At 42.5% G+C, this 14,754-nt stretch overlaps 1 protein-coding gene across 2 annotated transcripts in view; it reads right to left on the bottom strand.

The window, feature by feature from the left end:
• LOC143773326 (contactin-associated protein-like 5) overlaps window positions 1–14,754 on the bottom strand; it is a 484,664-nt gene that overhangs the window by 201,218 nt on the left and 268,692 nt on the right. For both annotated transcript variants that reach the window (XM_077260812.1, XM_077260804.1), the window contains exons 7-9: window positions 11,298–11,441; window positions 6,095–6,359; window positions 1,569–1,718 (exon numbers count right to left, since the gene is read on the bottom strand). In XM_077260812.1, coding sequence (XP_077116927.1) covers window positions 1,569–1,718; window positions 6,095–6,359; window positions 11,298–11,441 — 559 coding nt within the window. The remainder of the gene's footprint in view (window positions 1–1,568; window positions 1,719–6,094; window positions 6,360–11,297; window positions 11,442–14,754) is intronic.

Raw genomic sequence — 14,754 nt, 5'->3', positions numbered from 1 at the left:
ACTGCAAAGTAAGGGGTCTAGCCTATTTTGGCTCTCACTGAAGAGCTGGAGGAAGGTGAGTTTCAGTGCTCCTTTCATTTTGGTGCTGTGTGGCAGCCATTGTTGCCGTGGCTTTGTGCTGGTGGGGCGGCGTGGTCTGGAGTCATGGGGGCTCAGTCTTGCAGCATGGGTGCTGTGGGGCAACAGACCGTCTACCCTGCTGGTGCATTGCCACTGTGGCGGTGGTCGGCGCACGGCTCCGCTCCGTTAGGGCGATAGGACCCACTACGAGGTTTGCCGTGACGTGGCAGTGGGCTTCATACAGTCTGATCAGAATGTTAAACTGAAAACCTCATGTTCAGTATATAAATTGTTGCCTAGCGGCTTTAGATCAACGTATGATTTTTGGAGGTGCGGTTCATGCTCTTTTTTTTCTTTTTGTGCAAAGCATGTGTAAAGAAATACAGTTTACACTAAATACCCAGGAAGTATACATACATATTGTGACCAAGTCACTGGTGAAGTGGGAGATAAGTGTCACTGCGCAGGATGTAGAACCAGAGCAGTTTCCTCCAGCATACTACATGTTGAGAGGTTTAAATGGGAGTTATGTTATGGACTGGTTTTAGTGGACCTCTATGGAACAGGTGGGAAGGGGTCCACTGAATCTCCACAGTATCTCCAACTGCAGTGTCCTCACAGGACCTGTGTGATGTCGAGATCAATCACATGATGGAGGAATCACATGGTTTGGGTTTACATGGCTGACTGCCAGAGCTTCCAGTGTTTAGTGGTTGCCTTGAGAGAGAACACTCCAGGAAGTTGTGTGCTCAATCTGAACCATGAACATTACTGCCTGTGAGCGGGCTGATCCCCGATAGGATTTTTTTTATTACTTTGCTTCTTTGTTTTGCCCAGAGGGCTGTGTTTACTTTCGCAGCTTGGTTTATGCTCCTACAATAAACCAAACCTTTTCTTATAGAAACAGTGCTCTAGTTATACCTCCGTGCCTAGCAGAGTGAGCCGCTCTACCACAATGTATATATATATATATATATATATATATATATATATGTATATATATATATATATATATATATATATATATATATATATATATATATATATATATATATATAAGATGTAAGGAAACAATTACTGTGAGTGTTAACGTGCAACGGTTCAGCATGCAAGAACTAGAAAATGCAAGGTGAGAAAAAAATTAATCCTGATAAAGGTTGTGCATTTTTATTCACTGTGCAGGTTTCTCCTCTATTATAATTTGGTCCCTATTTTGCTTAGCTTTTTTGTAGCACCCATTTACCCATCCTTGTATAATTGCATTTGTGGTGCCCATTACATATACATATTTCTTGCTCTCCAGGGAGTCAGATACCAGTGCTCATTATTGGCACAGTTTTGGAGATGTTTAGGAAAGCCTGCAGTCTTTCAGATGCCATATTGTAGTAGTCCATGTGACCGTATAGCACCATTTTTGAGAAATGTATTTCATTCTTAATTTGCTGTAAATGATTTGTATAATATCTGTCCATCCAACCATTCATCCTTATCACAACCGAACATCTCACCTCCAAAGTAGTACTGATGCCCTGTGGAGATTTGTACAGGGAGGATAGCATGGACGGATGAAGCCGCCCCATTGTCCAGTGTCAGTGAAATGCGATGTCTTCTTGCATTGATGGTAATTGAGTGCCACAAGCCATCATCTAAACCACTGCCTAGAAAATTAAACATAGGTTATCCCTGATGGTTTTATTAACTCGGAATAAAACATAAGCAAAAGATAAGTAAACGCAGAACATGCAAATGCCTGAAAACTTTTTCAGTAAGTCCATGTGTTTTTTGATTGATTCCACATCTCTTGGCTACTTATTTTTTTCTTTTATATCTAATAGCTAGAGAGGATAAAATAAATCGGAGTGGAATTGAATTCTGCTCAAATTTAAAAAAATCTAGATTCGCCAAAATGTGTTTTTTAAAAAAAAATTCTATCAGATCACTGCCGCTTGCGTTGAATTCCCCACACACCGTGACATTTGTGCTTCTGAAGGAACCTTACTGGCTCAATGTGATAACCCGGGGAATTAAACACAAGTGGCAGCAACCTTGAGATGTGTTGAGGAGCCGGGCGGCAGGTAAGATAAGCAGCGAGAGTACGTTTTTTAGGTTTTTTTACATCTTACATTTATTATGCTCTGAGTTCTGGAGAGGATAACGTCTCTAAGAATTGAAATTTCTTGGGAAATTCGAGGGTGAGAGGCAAATTTGAATTTTGCCTGATCTGTTCAACTCTACGAGTAACCCTAAATTTCATAAGCAGTGAACCTGAACAAACTTGGTAATCCTTCTACTAAAGAGGGTCTAAGGGGTAAAGTTTTTCTTTGTGGAAGAAGTTGACATATGGAGACTTAAGGTACCGTCACACTAAACGATATCGCTAGCGATCCGTGACGTTGCAGCGTCCTGGCTAGCGATATTGTTGTGTTTGACACGCAGCAGCGATCAGGATCCTGCTGTGATATCGCTGGTCGTTGATTAAAGTTCAGAACTTTATTTGGTCGTCAGACCGGCGTGTATCGTCGTGTTTGACAGCAAAAGCAACGATACCAGCGATGTTTTACAATGGTAACCAGGGTAAATATCGGGTTACTAAGCGCAGGGTCGCGCTTAGTAACCTGATGTTTACCCTGGTTACCAGTGTAAAATGTAAAAAAACAAACAGTACATACTCACCTTCTGATGTCTGTCACACGTCCCTCGCTGTCCGCTTCCTGCACTGACTGAGCGCCAGCCGTAAGTGAAAGCACAGCACAGCGGTGACGTCACCGCTCTGCTGTTAGGGCCGGCACTCAGTCAGTGCAGGAAGCAGACGCCGGGGGACGCGAAGGCGAGTATGTACTGTTTTTTTACATTTTACACTGGTAACCAGGGTAAACATCGGGTTACTAAGCACGGCCCTGCGCTTAGCAACCCGATGTTTACCCTGGTTACCCAGGGACCTCGGCATCGTTGGTCGCTGGAGAGCAGTCTGTGTGACAGCTCTCCAGCGACCAAACAGCGACGCTGCAGCGATCGGCATCGTTGTCTGTATCGCTGCAGCGTCACTTAGTGTGACGGTACCTTAATAGGCCATGCAGTGTTCCTCTGGGAATTTAAATATGCAAATAGCCTCCTCAGAGAAAAAGAGGGTTTGAACTCTGGTGCCACCTATTGGGGATAGCAATCCTAAATGTCAATAGCAACTTTTTATTTATCTATGAATATATAGCTATGTAGACACATCTTCTGGTGGTTCTGGACGATAGCATGAGATACAAGACCCGTCGTCATTGCCAGTGCTACACATACCTCGCACATATGAGCGGCTTCCTTCCCTCACTGCATTGATCCTCTGAAGCTGGGAACACTGTGCATGATTGGAAGTCTTCTTCATTAACACCTCTTCGACTAGTCAAAGGCCTCATTAACATGTCATAAACAGACTTTTAAAATACTTTTTCTAAAGATCTGTTTATGTGCGTAATGCAATAAAGAGACTGTTAGGCAGGGGATTTAGCTATGTAGACACAACTGCTGGTGAACCTGGGGGCACAGGGCACCTGGCAGGTTTCCTTTAAGTATCCTTTCAACATAACTTAGCATAAAAGTCAAACTGGACACTTCATTTGTGGACATATGCTTCTGGTTGTTTGCCCTTCATCAGTGCAAAGCAGATGGTCTGGGTGAGAGTCTCTGACAGGCCATTTAAGGGGAAAAGTCAGCACAAGAAGGCCACACAATGCGTCTCTGGAAATTTAAATATGAAACTAGCCTCTTCAGATAGTTAGAGGACTGGAAATCTAGTGGCACCTATTGGATGTAGCAATCCTAAAAAATTGTGATACAGTTTCTGTCCTCTTCGTCAATTATTCTCTGAAAAGACTAATTGCATATTCTACTGAAGAAGACCAGAAATGTCACCACTAAAGTATATTTATTCAGTAAAATATTTTCATGAATTTTACATCTCAACAGTGAAAAATAAACTGTATCATGTGCAATGTGGATATATGACCGATGATGCTAGGCCTGTGAAAAAGAGCGCAAAAGCCTGGTTCTGTATGCAGTTATCATATGTTTTTTGTGTTGTATTTCTTTTGTCTTTATGTGTTGTGTTTCTTAGATCCTTTAGTGTTGTTTTTTTGTGGTCCTTTAGTGTCATTTTTCTTTGGTCCTTTAGTGTCATTTGTCTTTGGTCCTTTAGTGTTATTTTTCTTTGGTCCCTTAGTGTTGATATTCTTTGGTCCTTTTTTTGTCTATTTGGTCCTTTTGTGTAGTGTTGCCTTAGTGCTTTTGTATTGTGTTTATTTGCTGTTTCTTGGGTTATTTTTAATGAAATCTACATGAAAATATGTCGAGTGAAAATATCTATAGTCTTTCTGCAGGGAATATTGCAATATGCTTTCTACAATGACTGACACACACCTTGACATTTTCTAATGTATACAACATCATTCTATATTCCTTGATGCTCTGACATTGTTTTGTGATTACTGTCTATAGGAGCTTAGTATTCCACAATTTCACTGGATTTACTGTAGAGAACCATTTCTTACAATAATGCCCTTTAACGTTTCCGCACTTTTAGACCTTAGAGAAATATGCGTATAAAACTAATGTAAGAAACGCTTATAATATAAGGAAAAACTAAAAAAGAGACAATTATACTATTATGACATAAACATATCTCCAAGGTCAGCAAAGGGTTCAAGGATATAAAAAGGGTATAATTCTAGGAAAGAGTTCTTTACAGTAAAAAAAAACCAGTCAATTATGGAATACCTAACCACTAGAGATGATAATGTCGAATCAATGTCAAAACATCAAAGATTAAAGTAAAGTAAAGGGTGAATTCTGACACCGAAATGAGAAAAGTGTCAAAGCTAGAGGCTGCTATAACATAGAAGCCATATTGTAACAGTGACTGTAGAGAGATCAAAGCTTTTACATTAAGCATCAAATTACTTCTTACTGAAGGTTAGAGATGTTACAGTGTTAAGATGAAAGTTTCCTTATCCACTTAAGGAACACTCAATGACAGAATAAAATGGACCAACTCCCTCTTAAAGGGAATCTGTCAGCAAATTTTACTCAGTAATCTAAGAATAGCATGATGTATTGGCAGCGACCTTGATTCTAGTGATGTGAGACTTTCTGGGTTGGGTGTTGCAGTTTCAATAAAATCAGTATTTTATCACAAGGAAATTAGTGTCTCATGCCTCCTAGTCAACTGCTCCATTTAACCACGCCCCCACCACCGATTGGCAGCTTTCTTTCAATGTACAGTGTACACATAAAACTACCAATCAGTTTTGTGGGCATGGTCAAACAGATCAGCATTTAGAGCATTGCTAGAACTGTAGCAATGTAGCCGGGTGTATGCCTCCTGGCTTTAGAGGTGCGCACAGGGCATGACCGGAAGCTATATTCTAAACTTCCCGTACATTCACAGTGCGTGCCTCTGAAGGTGGGAATTGTATGATTGAGCGGGGCACATGTGCGAGATCTCCATGAGCTGTGATAACGCCCACAGGCCTGGAGAACTAACGCCCCATCAACTAGTCAAAGTCCTCATTAGCATAGGGAAAGCAGAGTCTATTAATGCTTTTTTAAACTATTCATTTAACTGAACAATGTTATGTGGGGCTGGTTATGGAGTGAGCTTATTCACACATAGCTGAGTGCTGCAGGATTGGAGGGTATGGGGGACCTGATAAGTTCCCTTTAAATAACATGGCTAGTGATTGTCATAAATTGTATACCACCGAAACAGTACTGCAGCTGGGCACGCTCTGCATGGACACTGAAAATAAGATGATCAGTGGTTATTCATCCTAAGTCTTAACTGGAGACCAGTTGAATATGGTTCTCGTTGTGACAGAAGCATAAAAAATATGATGGTCAAGAGATGACATGTATTTTAATACAATCATTAGGTCAACGTGAAGAGCACTCTGCATAAGTCCAAAGATTTAAGGTATCTTCGAGTAGAAGCTTCCACAACTCGTAGACTTTAGAAAAAGATAAGCACCATGATTAGATTTGAAGACATTACCTGTGCTTATGGACTGGATATTCACCATCTCCTTCTGAATCATTAGAAGTAATTTTCCTGAAAACAGCTGAAGTATAAGAACACCAGAATCTCCAGAAAGTTTAGAAGAAAGCAGGAGACCATCACTATTCCATGTGCGGACTTGGAAGCTCACAGAGAGGTCATCCATTTGTGCAATGCCTGGTAATAACAGGTAACTCGTGCTGGAGCTTAGGAAGGTCACAGGAACAATGTGGGGCTCCGAGCAGGAAAATGTTATATTACCCTAGAAAATACAAAAATTGGATACATTCATGAAAAATGCAGTTACCTGAAACCCAAGATGATTTGCATCTAGTAATGGACTGGTGGGAGAATTCTTCACATAAGGGGCTTGTGTGCTCGTAGGTTACTAAATGGGGTAAAGGCGTGAACAAAAGTGAAATCTTCATCAAACAAAAGTGTTATTTTTACTTAAAATCTTTTCTAAATTATTTTCAAGTTGCACAACTAGGTGTCAAGGGATTAGAAAACAAGAAAATGTGTCATGCTGTCACATTGTTTGATGGTTTAGAGAGTTAAAAAATATTTCTAATTGGCTTCAAAACAATATTGGTGTGGTTGGGTAAAAAGAGCAAAAAGTGGGGCAAAGGGTCAACTACCCTGCAGATGACGACATTCATGGCCTCTACTAGCAAAATCTCTCCATGAATGGTTCACGCCATTCTAAAGATGCTCCTTAGAGGCATGTAACATACTTATCTCACCGCTCAAGCAATGGTGAGATTTAGGCACTACCATAAAGGTATAATTGTACTACATGCACTAGTGGCACACTAAATGGAACTGCAAAGCGTTCTCTTTAGAGGCAGTGGAACCACTATAGGCATCGTACTGGAATAAAGGATGAGTACTGAATACACATTGCTTTCTCAGACTGCTTCACCACTGCACTTTTGCTCCCTTACCTTATAATGTAATGGGTAGTAACAAGCAGCGGGAGAGCTACCAACCCTTCCAATGTGTTTGTGTACCCTGGGTCTCAAGAATATGGGATGTAATATCTTCTAACCAATCTAGATTTGATGCCACCTGTGTACATTCTATTTGTTCACCATAAGTAAAGGGAGCTGTGAAGAGTCCTAATAACACTAGTACGCATTCTCTATGCAATATGCAACATTAGGTTCCATGCACACAAACGGGCCAGTAAAATGACACACAGGTCCTTTTGGCTCTGATTTACATAGGGTTAGGTTTACCATGCGCTAATATATGGTGTATCTACATGCCACTGCATTTAAAAATTACTCTCCACTAGAAGCAATGCTGTATAGAGGTTGTGCAACCTCAGACTACAAGTCTGCAGTCACTCCATGTAACTGTAGACTTGTGAATCTTCACATCGTGCACAGTGCACGCTGTGATCATTCTTTGGTGCCTGAAGTTATGTGACCACAAGTATGCAATTTTCGTACTTCCAGCCACATTCCGATTAGACTGTATACAGCCTTGCTCAATACACTTGCTTTGAGTGAGACGTCACATGTCTAGGTGGCATGTGACCGCATGTATGCAACTCACATACTTGTGGTCACGCACCTGTTACTCCCGATGCCAGCACTGGAGAATGATCACATCGTGCAGTGCACGATGTAAGGACTGCCAAGTCTGCAGTCACAACGAAAAAAAATGGCAAGATATTGGGATATTCCAAGTGCTGCCAGAGGATGAGGGATGTCCAAAGTCCGGTAGATGAAGATATTTTTTATATTACGTGTTTCAACTCGAAAACGTGTAATACAATAAAAAAATAAACTACTCATCTACCTGACTTTGGACATTCTTCATCCACTGGAAGCTCACAAAACATCCCAAAAATGTTTTCTCATTCTTAAACGTTCATTCCAGTTCCAGCTGTATTTGCCAAGGAATCAGCGGTCAGAGCAGCAGCCGTCTCTAGTGGACTCACGCACCCTCTCCAGTCTTGTGCCTGCTGTGGACAACCTCCCCAGGTGAGCAGTGCTCTATCTGGTATAGAAACAAGATCCACAGATTGACACCAGCAGCACTTTTTCCTACTTTTGTATTAGCTGTATGATATTGGAATTCATCACATGTGCCGGCGTTTTGAACGACCTTGCATAGAGAAGCATTTCTGGTTCGGAGCACGGAAGCGCACGCTGCTCAGAAGAGGCATCAAATTCGTTAATTGGTGTGCACTTCCTAATTAATTCAACACCTTGTACTCCAGTAAGACAGGCTAAGCGAGAGTGTGGGCTACACCACTCTGGATGAATCGGCGCATGAATCTATAAGCTAATGTGTAATTAGGAAACTCAGTAAAAATGATGTTAAAGGGACCTTGTCATCACCAGAACTCAACTAATATATAAAAAATGTTTTATTTTGTACATTAATGAGCGATCTTTAATGTAGATAAAGAGATGGTCAAGGGCTCAGTGCATGATCCCACCCAATTACAGTCCTCTGCACCACACTTTATGTTGATTGGCGGTGCTCGCATTCGAGGTCTGCTTGAATTGAATCCCCAGCCCTGAGCACATGGACACTGCAGTTGCCAAGAGCACATCCAGTGTCAGTGTGCAAACAGTAGCAATCGGCTGACACTGACAGGAGAGCTCTCTTCTCCCTTTCCAATCTGTACAAGTCACCACTGCTATGTGATCCTCTGTGCAGTGAGCAGCCACTGCAGACAGGAGAGGGCGATAAGAAAGCATCTGCAGACGATGACACTGCGTGAGTTCACGGCTTTTGCAGTGTCAGTGTGAGCTGAGGAATGGATTCAATTCAAGCAGAGCTCCAAAGTAATGTCTGTCAATCATCATAAGAGGAGGTGTAAACAGTGCAGAATGGTTCACTGAGGGGGCGGAATGGTGCACTGAGGCGGCGGAACGGTGCACTGTGGGGGTGGAACAGTGCACTGTGGCGGGCAGAACAGTGCATTGGGGGCAGAACTGTGCACTGAGGGGGCGGAATGGTGCATTGAGGGGGTGGAACGGTGCACTGAGGGGGCGGAATGGTGGACTGAAGGGACGGAATAGTGTACTGATGGGGCAGAACAGTGCACTGAGTCTCTTGACCACACCAATGGCAGACCAAAGACCCCTCCTTTATATATAAAGTAAAACAGTTTTCATATAATACGAATTTTGTTAAATTCTTATTGCATGCATGATTTTTATAGAGGTTAAGCCCCCTATATAATTGTATAAATGATTATATTTTAGATTTGGGGATGGCAAATTTCCTTCAAAAGCAAGAAAATGATACAATGTCCTCGAAATGACAGATCCAGGTGAACTATGTTCAATCAGACGAGTTCCAGCTTCTTATTACAGGAAAGAAATAATTCCTGGCAGCTGAAAGTGAATATGTGTTGGGATCTTATCACTACGTTGTACAGAAAAGTGTTTGCGTTCTCCAGGACGGCTGCCAATCATGAGAAACAGTAGGAAATCAGGCAATCTTTACAGCTAATCGAAATGTGAAGACGTTCAGTGCTTCAAAGTTTCAAGTTCTGTCACTTTTAATTACAACTTCCGGAGTAAAAAAGAATGGTAAGTTGGCATGACTTGTAGGAGCTGAGCTCAGCATGTGGGGGCTCAGAAGTGCCAACGCTGTATCACGATTTACGAAAGGCAGAGGCATTAAACCGACACATCTCTCTTAAGATGTTCTTTTTTATCTTTTTGGTATTTTCAATCATAGAGGATGTACAGGATTCACTTGTGAATAATTCAGGAGTCTGGAGGAAGGAGCAGACTCAACAAACTATTGTTCTTTCTGTCGCTTATTGCTTTCTGGAGGAGGATGAAGAAAGTTCTTATTATTTACATCTGCACAAATGTAAAATATGATGCTTTTCTTTCAGCTATGAAAATGATAACTATAAAGGCTATTGCTTACTATATTATGGCTGTAGGAAAAACACAACCAGCAAACAAACAGGTCATAATACGAAAAAGCTGAACATCTGAGCTCCTGATAAAAGTAATAAAGCTCGATGTGTCATCTGATAATTAGAAAAATCTCCTAAGGCTACGGTCACACTGGATATTTTTGCTGCTTTTTTAATGCAATTTTTAAGCTGCATTTTACAGTACCAGCAAAAGCTATGAGATTTCAGAAACCTCATGCCCAAGGGGTAATGTTTCTCCTTGCGGAGAATGACATGTCAAGACTGACATGCAAAGGTGAGGAGACTTTTAAGCCTTGCAATGCTCCAAATTCCTCTTCCTCTCTGATGAGATAATTTGCAGAAATCTAATGCACACAGATTTTTTTTCCCCTGGCCGAATTGGAAAACTCCTGCGGTTTTGAAAACTGCAGCAAGTCCCTTCTTTCAGTGATTTTTTAAATCATAGAAAGGAATGATTAAGTGCAAAAATACTGCAAAAAACACAGGTATCAGGTTTTTCTGTTTTTGGTGCAGAAAATCTGCTTTTTGTCCGCAGCTTCTTTACTGCCAAGGAAACATGATTTTGCCTGCAGAAAAAAATGCAGCAAAAACGCAATGTGTGAACATAGCCATGCATGACTTTCCCAGTATGGACATTTGAGGAAATGCTGCAGTATAATTCTAGTATTTAAGGTCTAAACCATTAGATGTTTCCAGATCCCCACAGAGTTACATTTTCCAACTGAAAGTCATGTGACAACCACATATTACAGCTTTATATCCTATTTTTTCCATGCACCACAAATTAATTTGGCTGGAAAAACTAAATATATTTTTTTGTGGGTGGCAAAAATGCAAATTCCAGCACTGTGAAAGCTGGCTCGTCTTGGTATTACAATTTTCAAACCAACGAAAGCATTGGACAAATTGACACCTGAAACTTTAAATCCATAAGCTATGCTAATGAAATTGTTACATTAGTTAGTAAAGTTCCCTAATATAAGTTATTAGGGAAAAAGCAACATCACAACCTATGCCATAAAAAAAAAAAATCAGCATAAAAAAAAGAGGGAAGAGGGAGAGGAAGGGGATGTAGCTGCAGAATCTTTCCCTAAAGTGTGCGTGGGAAAGTGTGTTGTGCAGTAAGGGCAAACATCTAATTGGCTCACAGGCCAGGAAGAGCCCGACCAATCAGTAGACTCTGCATGACATAAGTTATGCTGAATACTCTAACAAACTGCTTGGCCCTTAAAAATTGTAAACATTATAGAAAAAGGAATAACTCAGTGAAAACTTTCTTACCACAACGTAGATCTGAGGTTTGCGCCTTTTGGCTAAGTCAATAATATTAACTCCGTTATAATAAAGGTTCTCAATGCAGCCATGAAAATTCCTCTTCAGAAACGTTCCGGGTTTTCCTGGTACTGGAATCCCTCCAAAGCTGAACTTCGGGAAATAAGAAAATCAAAACTTGGCTCATTGTTCTTGTTATATCACAATAAAAATCAAGAATAAAGAACTGAAGCCTAAAGGATTCACAGTAAAGACCTGACAATAAGTCTTGCTAAATTATATGTGAATACTGTCCTTTACTGATAAAGACATTATCCTTGTTATTAAAGCAAACATGACTTTTTGCTACAACTCTGCTTAAAAAATGTAAGTATCCATCAAGGATTAATAACACCGAATAAAACCTAGACTTCTATAATTGTATCCTGTAGATGTCAATGAAGCTACGAACCATCATTAGACATTAGTGCAGTCACTGGCCTTCAGAATATCTCATTGTAGCCATCAGCCATTAGTCGAGTTAGATTTGTTCCGTAGATATTTGTCCCACCAGTGACTGTTACTGGTTTCTCATAAATTTACCCCATTGATATCTGTGTGGCCAAAACTATAATTAGGCATTTGAGTACATTTTTCGTAGAGACAGACCATGTAGCCACTGTGAGCCCTTGGAAAGAGAAGTACTAGTCCAAAGGTAGAGAAAAAGGTTATAGGGGATATTGGATAGAGCTCACCACGTTGCGAAGCAATCAATGTCCAGGATGGAGATATACATGGAGGGTGCCTCTTCTGCTGGTTACGCACAGCCATGAAGAGGAGGAGGGAGGACGGAATTTGGCACAACCATCCAACGTTAAAATCCAGTTTATTCACAAGCTATTAAAAAAAAAAAGTATCAAAGGAAACCGCATAAAACCTGATGCATTCCTGGCACAAAGCAGGCACCCTTAGTCATAGGATGTAGGTTTGCAATACACACAGATTATATATACCGGTAAATACCAATCACGTGCAAAGGAATGATAATTGCATTTAGGCTGCATGACCAGGAAGCTAATAGTAGATCATATAACTAATATCAGCACTAAGAACAGTACCTACCCTTTTTTTGATGCAGGACACAGCTGCTGTTTCTAAATGCAATTATCATTCCTTTACATGTGACTTGCATTTACCGGCATATATATCCTATATATCCTGTGTGTATTCCAAACCTTTATCCTATGACTAAGAGCCCCTGTGCTGCGCCAGAAATGCGTCAGGTTTTATGCGATTTCCTTGGAACCTTGTTTTTAATGTCTTGTGAACAAACTGGATTTTAATGTTGGATTGTTGTGTCTGATTCCTTCCTTAGTTCCTCATCTACCATCCAAATGCCTCTCACTCCTTTTATTACTTGACTGAACAGTATAGCATTGAGGGCCAGACTGCCCATTTAGCAATAATCAACAAATGGAGGATGAGGGTGGTTCAAAAAGCCCTGCCGAGTATCTATATATATAAGAGGCATCGTGATTACTCGCTAATCCCGCCCCCTGCACAGTAGCTCCGCCCCTACCACATCACTACACATAATCCCGCCCCCACCACATTACCACACACAATCCCGCCCCCCACATTACCACACACAATCCGCACCAATTCACCATACACAATCCCGCCTGCCTACCACATCACCACACATAATCCCAACCCCCACCCCATTACCACACATGATCCCCCCACCACATCACCACACATAATCCCGCCCCCCACATCACTACACATAATCTCGCCCCCCACCACATTACCACAGATAATCCCGCCCCCACCACATTACCACACATAATCCCGCCCCCCCACCACATTACCACACATAATCCCGCCCCCACCACTTCATCACACATAATCCCGCCCCCACATCATCACACATAATCCCGCCCCCCACCACATCACCACACATAATCCCGCCCCCTACCACATTACCACACACAATCCCAGCCCCCCACATTACCACACACAATCCGCACCACATCATCATACACAATCCCCCCGCCTAACACATCACCACACATAATCCCACCCCATTACCACACATGATCCCGCCCTCCCACCACATCACCACACATAATCCCGCCCCCCACATCACTACACATAATCCCGCCCCCCACCACATTACCACAGATAATCCCGCCCCACCACATTACCACACATAATCCCACCCCCCACCATATTACCACATAATCCCGCCCCCACCACATCACCACACATAATCCCGCCCCCCACCACATTACCACACATAATCCCGCCCCTCCACCACATTACCACACATAATCCCGCCCCCCACCACATTACCACACATAATTCCACCCCCACTACACATAATCCCGCCCCCCACCACATTACCACACATAATTCCGCCCCTCCACCACATTACCACACATAATCCCGCCCCCCACCACATTACCACAGATAATCCCGTCCCCCACCACATTGCCACAGATAATCCCGCGCCCCACCACATTACCACAGATAATCCCGCCCCCACCACATCACCACACATAATCCCACCCCCCACCACATAATCCCGCCCCCACCACATTACCACAGATAATCCCGCCCCCCCACATTACCACACATAATCCCGCCCCCCCACCACATTACCACACATAATCCCGCCCCCCACATCACCACACATAATTTCGCCCCCTCCCACATTACCACACATAATCCCACCCCCCACATCACCACACATAATTTCGCCCCCCACCACATTACCACACATAACCCCGCCACCCCACATTACCACACATAATCCCGCCCCACAACATTACCACACGAGGCTCCGTCCCCACACATTACCACACGACGCTCCGTCCCCACACATTACCACACGAGGCTCCATCCCCACACATTAACACACAAGGCTCCGTCCCTCCACATTACCACACAAAGCTTCGTCCCCACACATTACCATTCGAGGCTCTGTCCCCACACATTACCACATGAGGCTCTGTTCCCCCACATTACCACATGACAGTCCGTCCCCCCACATTACCACACGAGGCTCCGTCCCCACACATTACCACACGAGGCTCCATCCTCACACATTACCACACGAGGCTCCACCCCCAACATTACCACACGAGGCTCTGTCCTCACACATTACCACACGAGGCTGCATCCCCACACATTACCACATGAGGCTCCGTCCTCACACATTACCACACGAGGCTCCGCCCCCCCACATTACCGCACGCAGCACTTCCTTTCTATGTAATTAAACCACTTCAGCCAAGGTAAACGTACATTTAATTGCATCCGCATTCTCCCAAACAAAATGAGCCAAGAAGAGTCACCAGGTCCATCTCACAGGCCGCAGGAAAATCCGGACAACGATGCAGTAGCTGATGGACCACAACAATATTGACTAAATCGTAGGATCGGTTACTAGTATTATTCAGAATTTTAATGATTATTATTGTTA

The sequence above is a fragment of the Ranitomeya variabilis genome, chromosome 1 (genome assembly GCF_051348905.1).
Source record: "Ranitomeya variabilis isolate aRanVar5 chromosome 1, aRanVar5.hap1, whole genome shotgun sequence".
Lineage (NCBI taxonomy): Eukaryota > Metazoa > Chordata > Amphibia > Anura > Dendrobatidae > Ranitomeya > Ranitomeya variabilis.
This window is presented reverse-complemented; position numbering and strand designations above follow the sequence as displayed.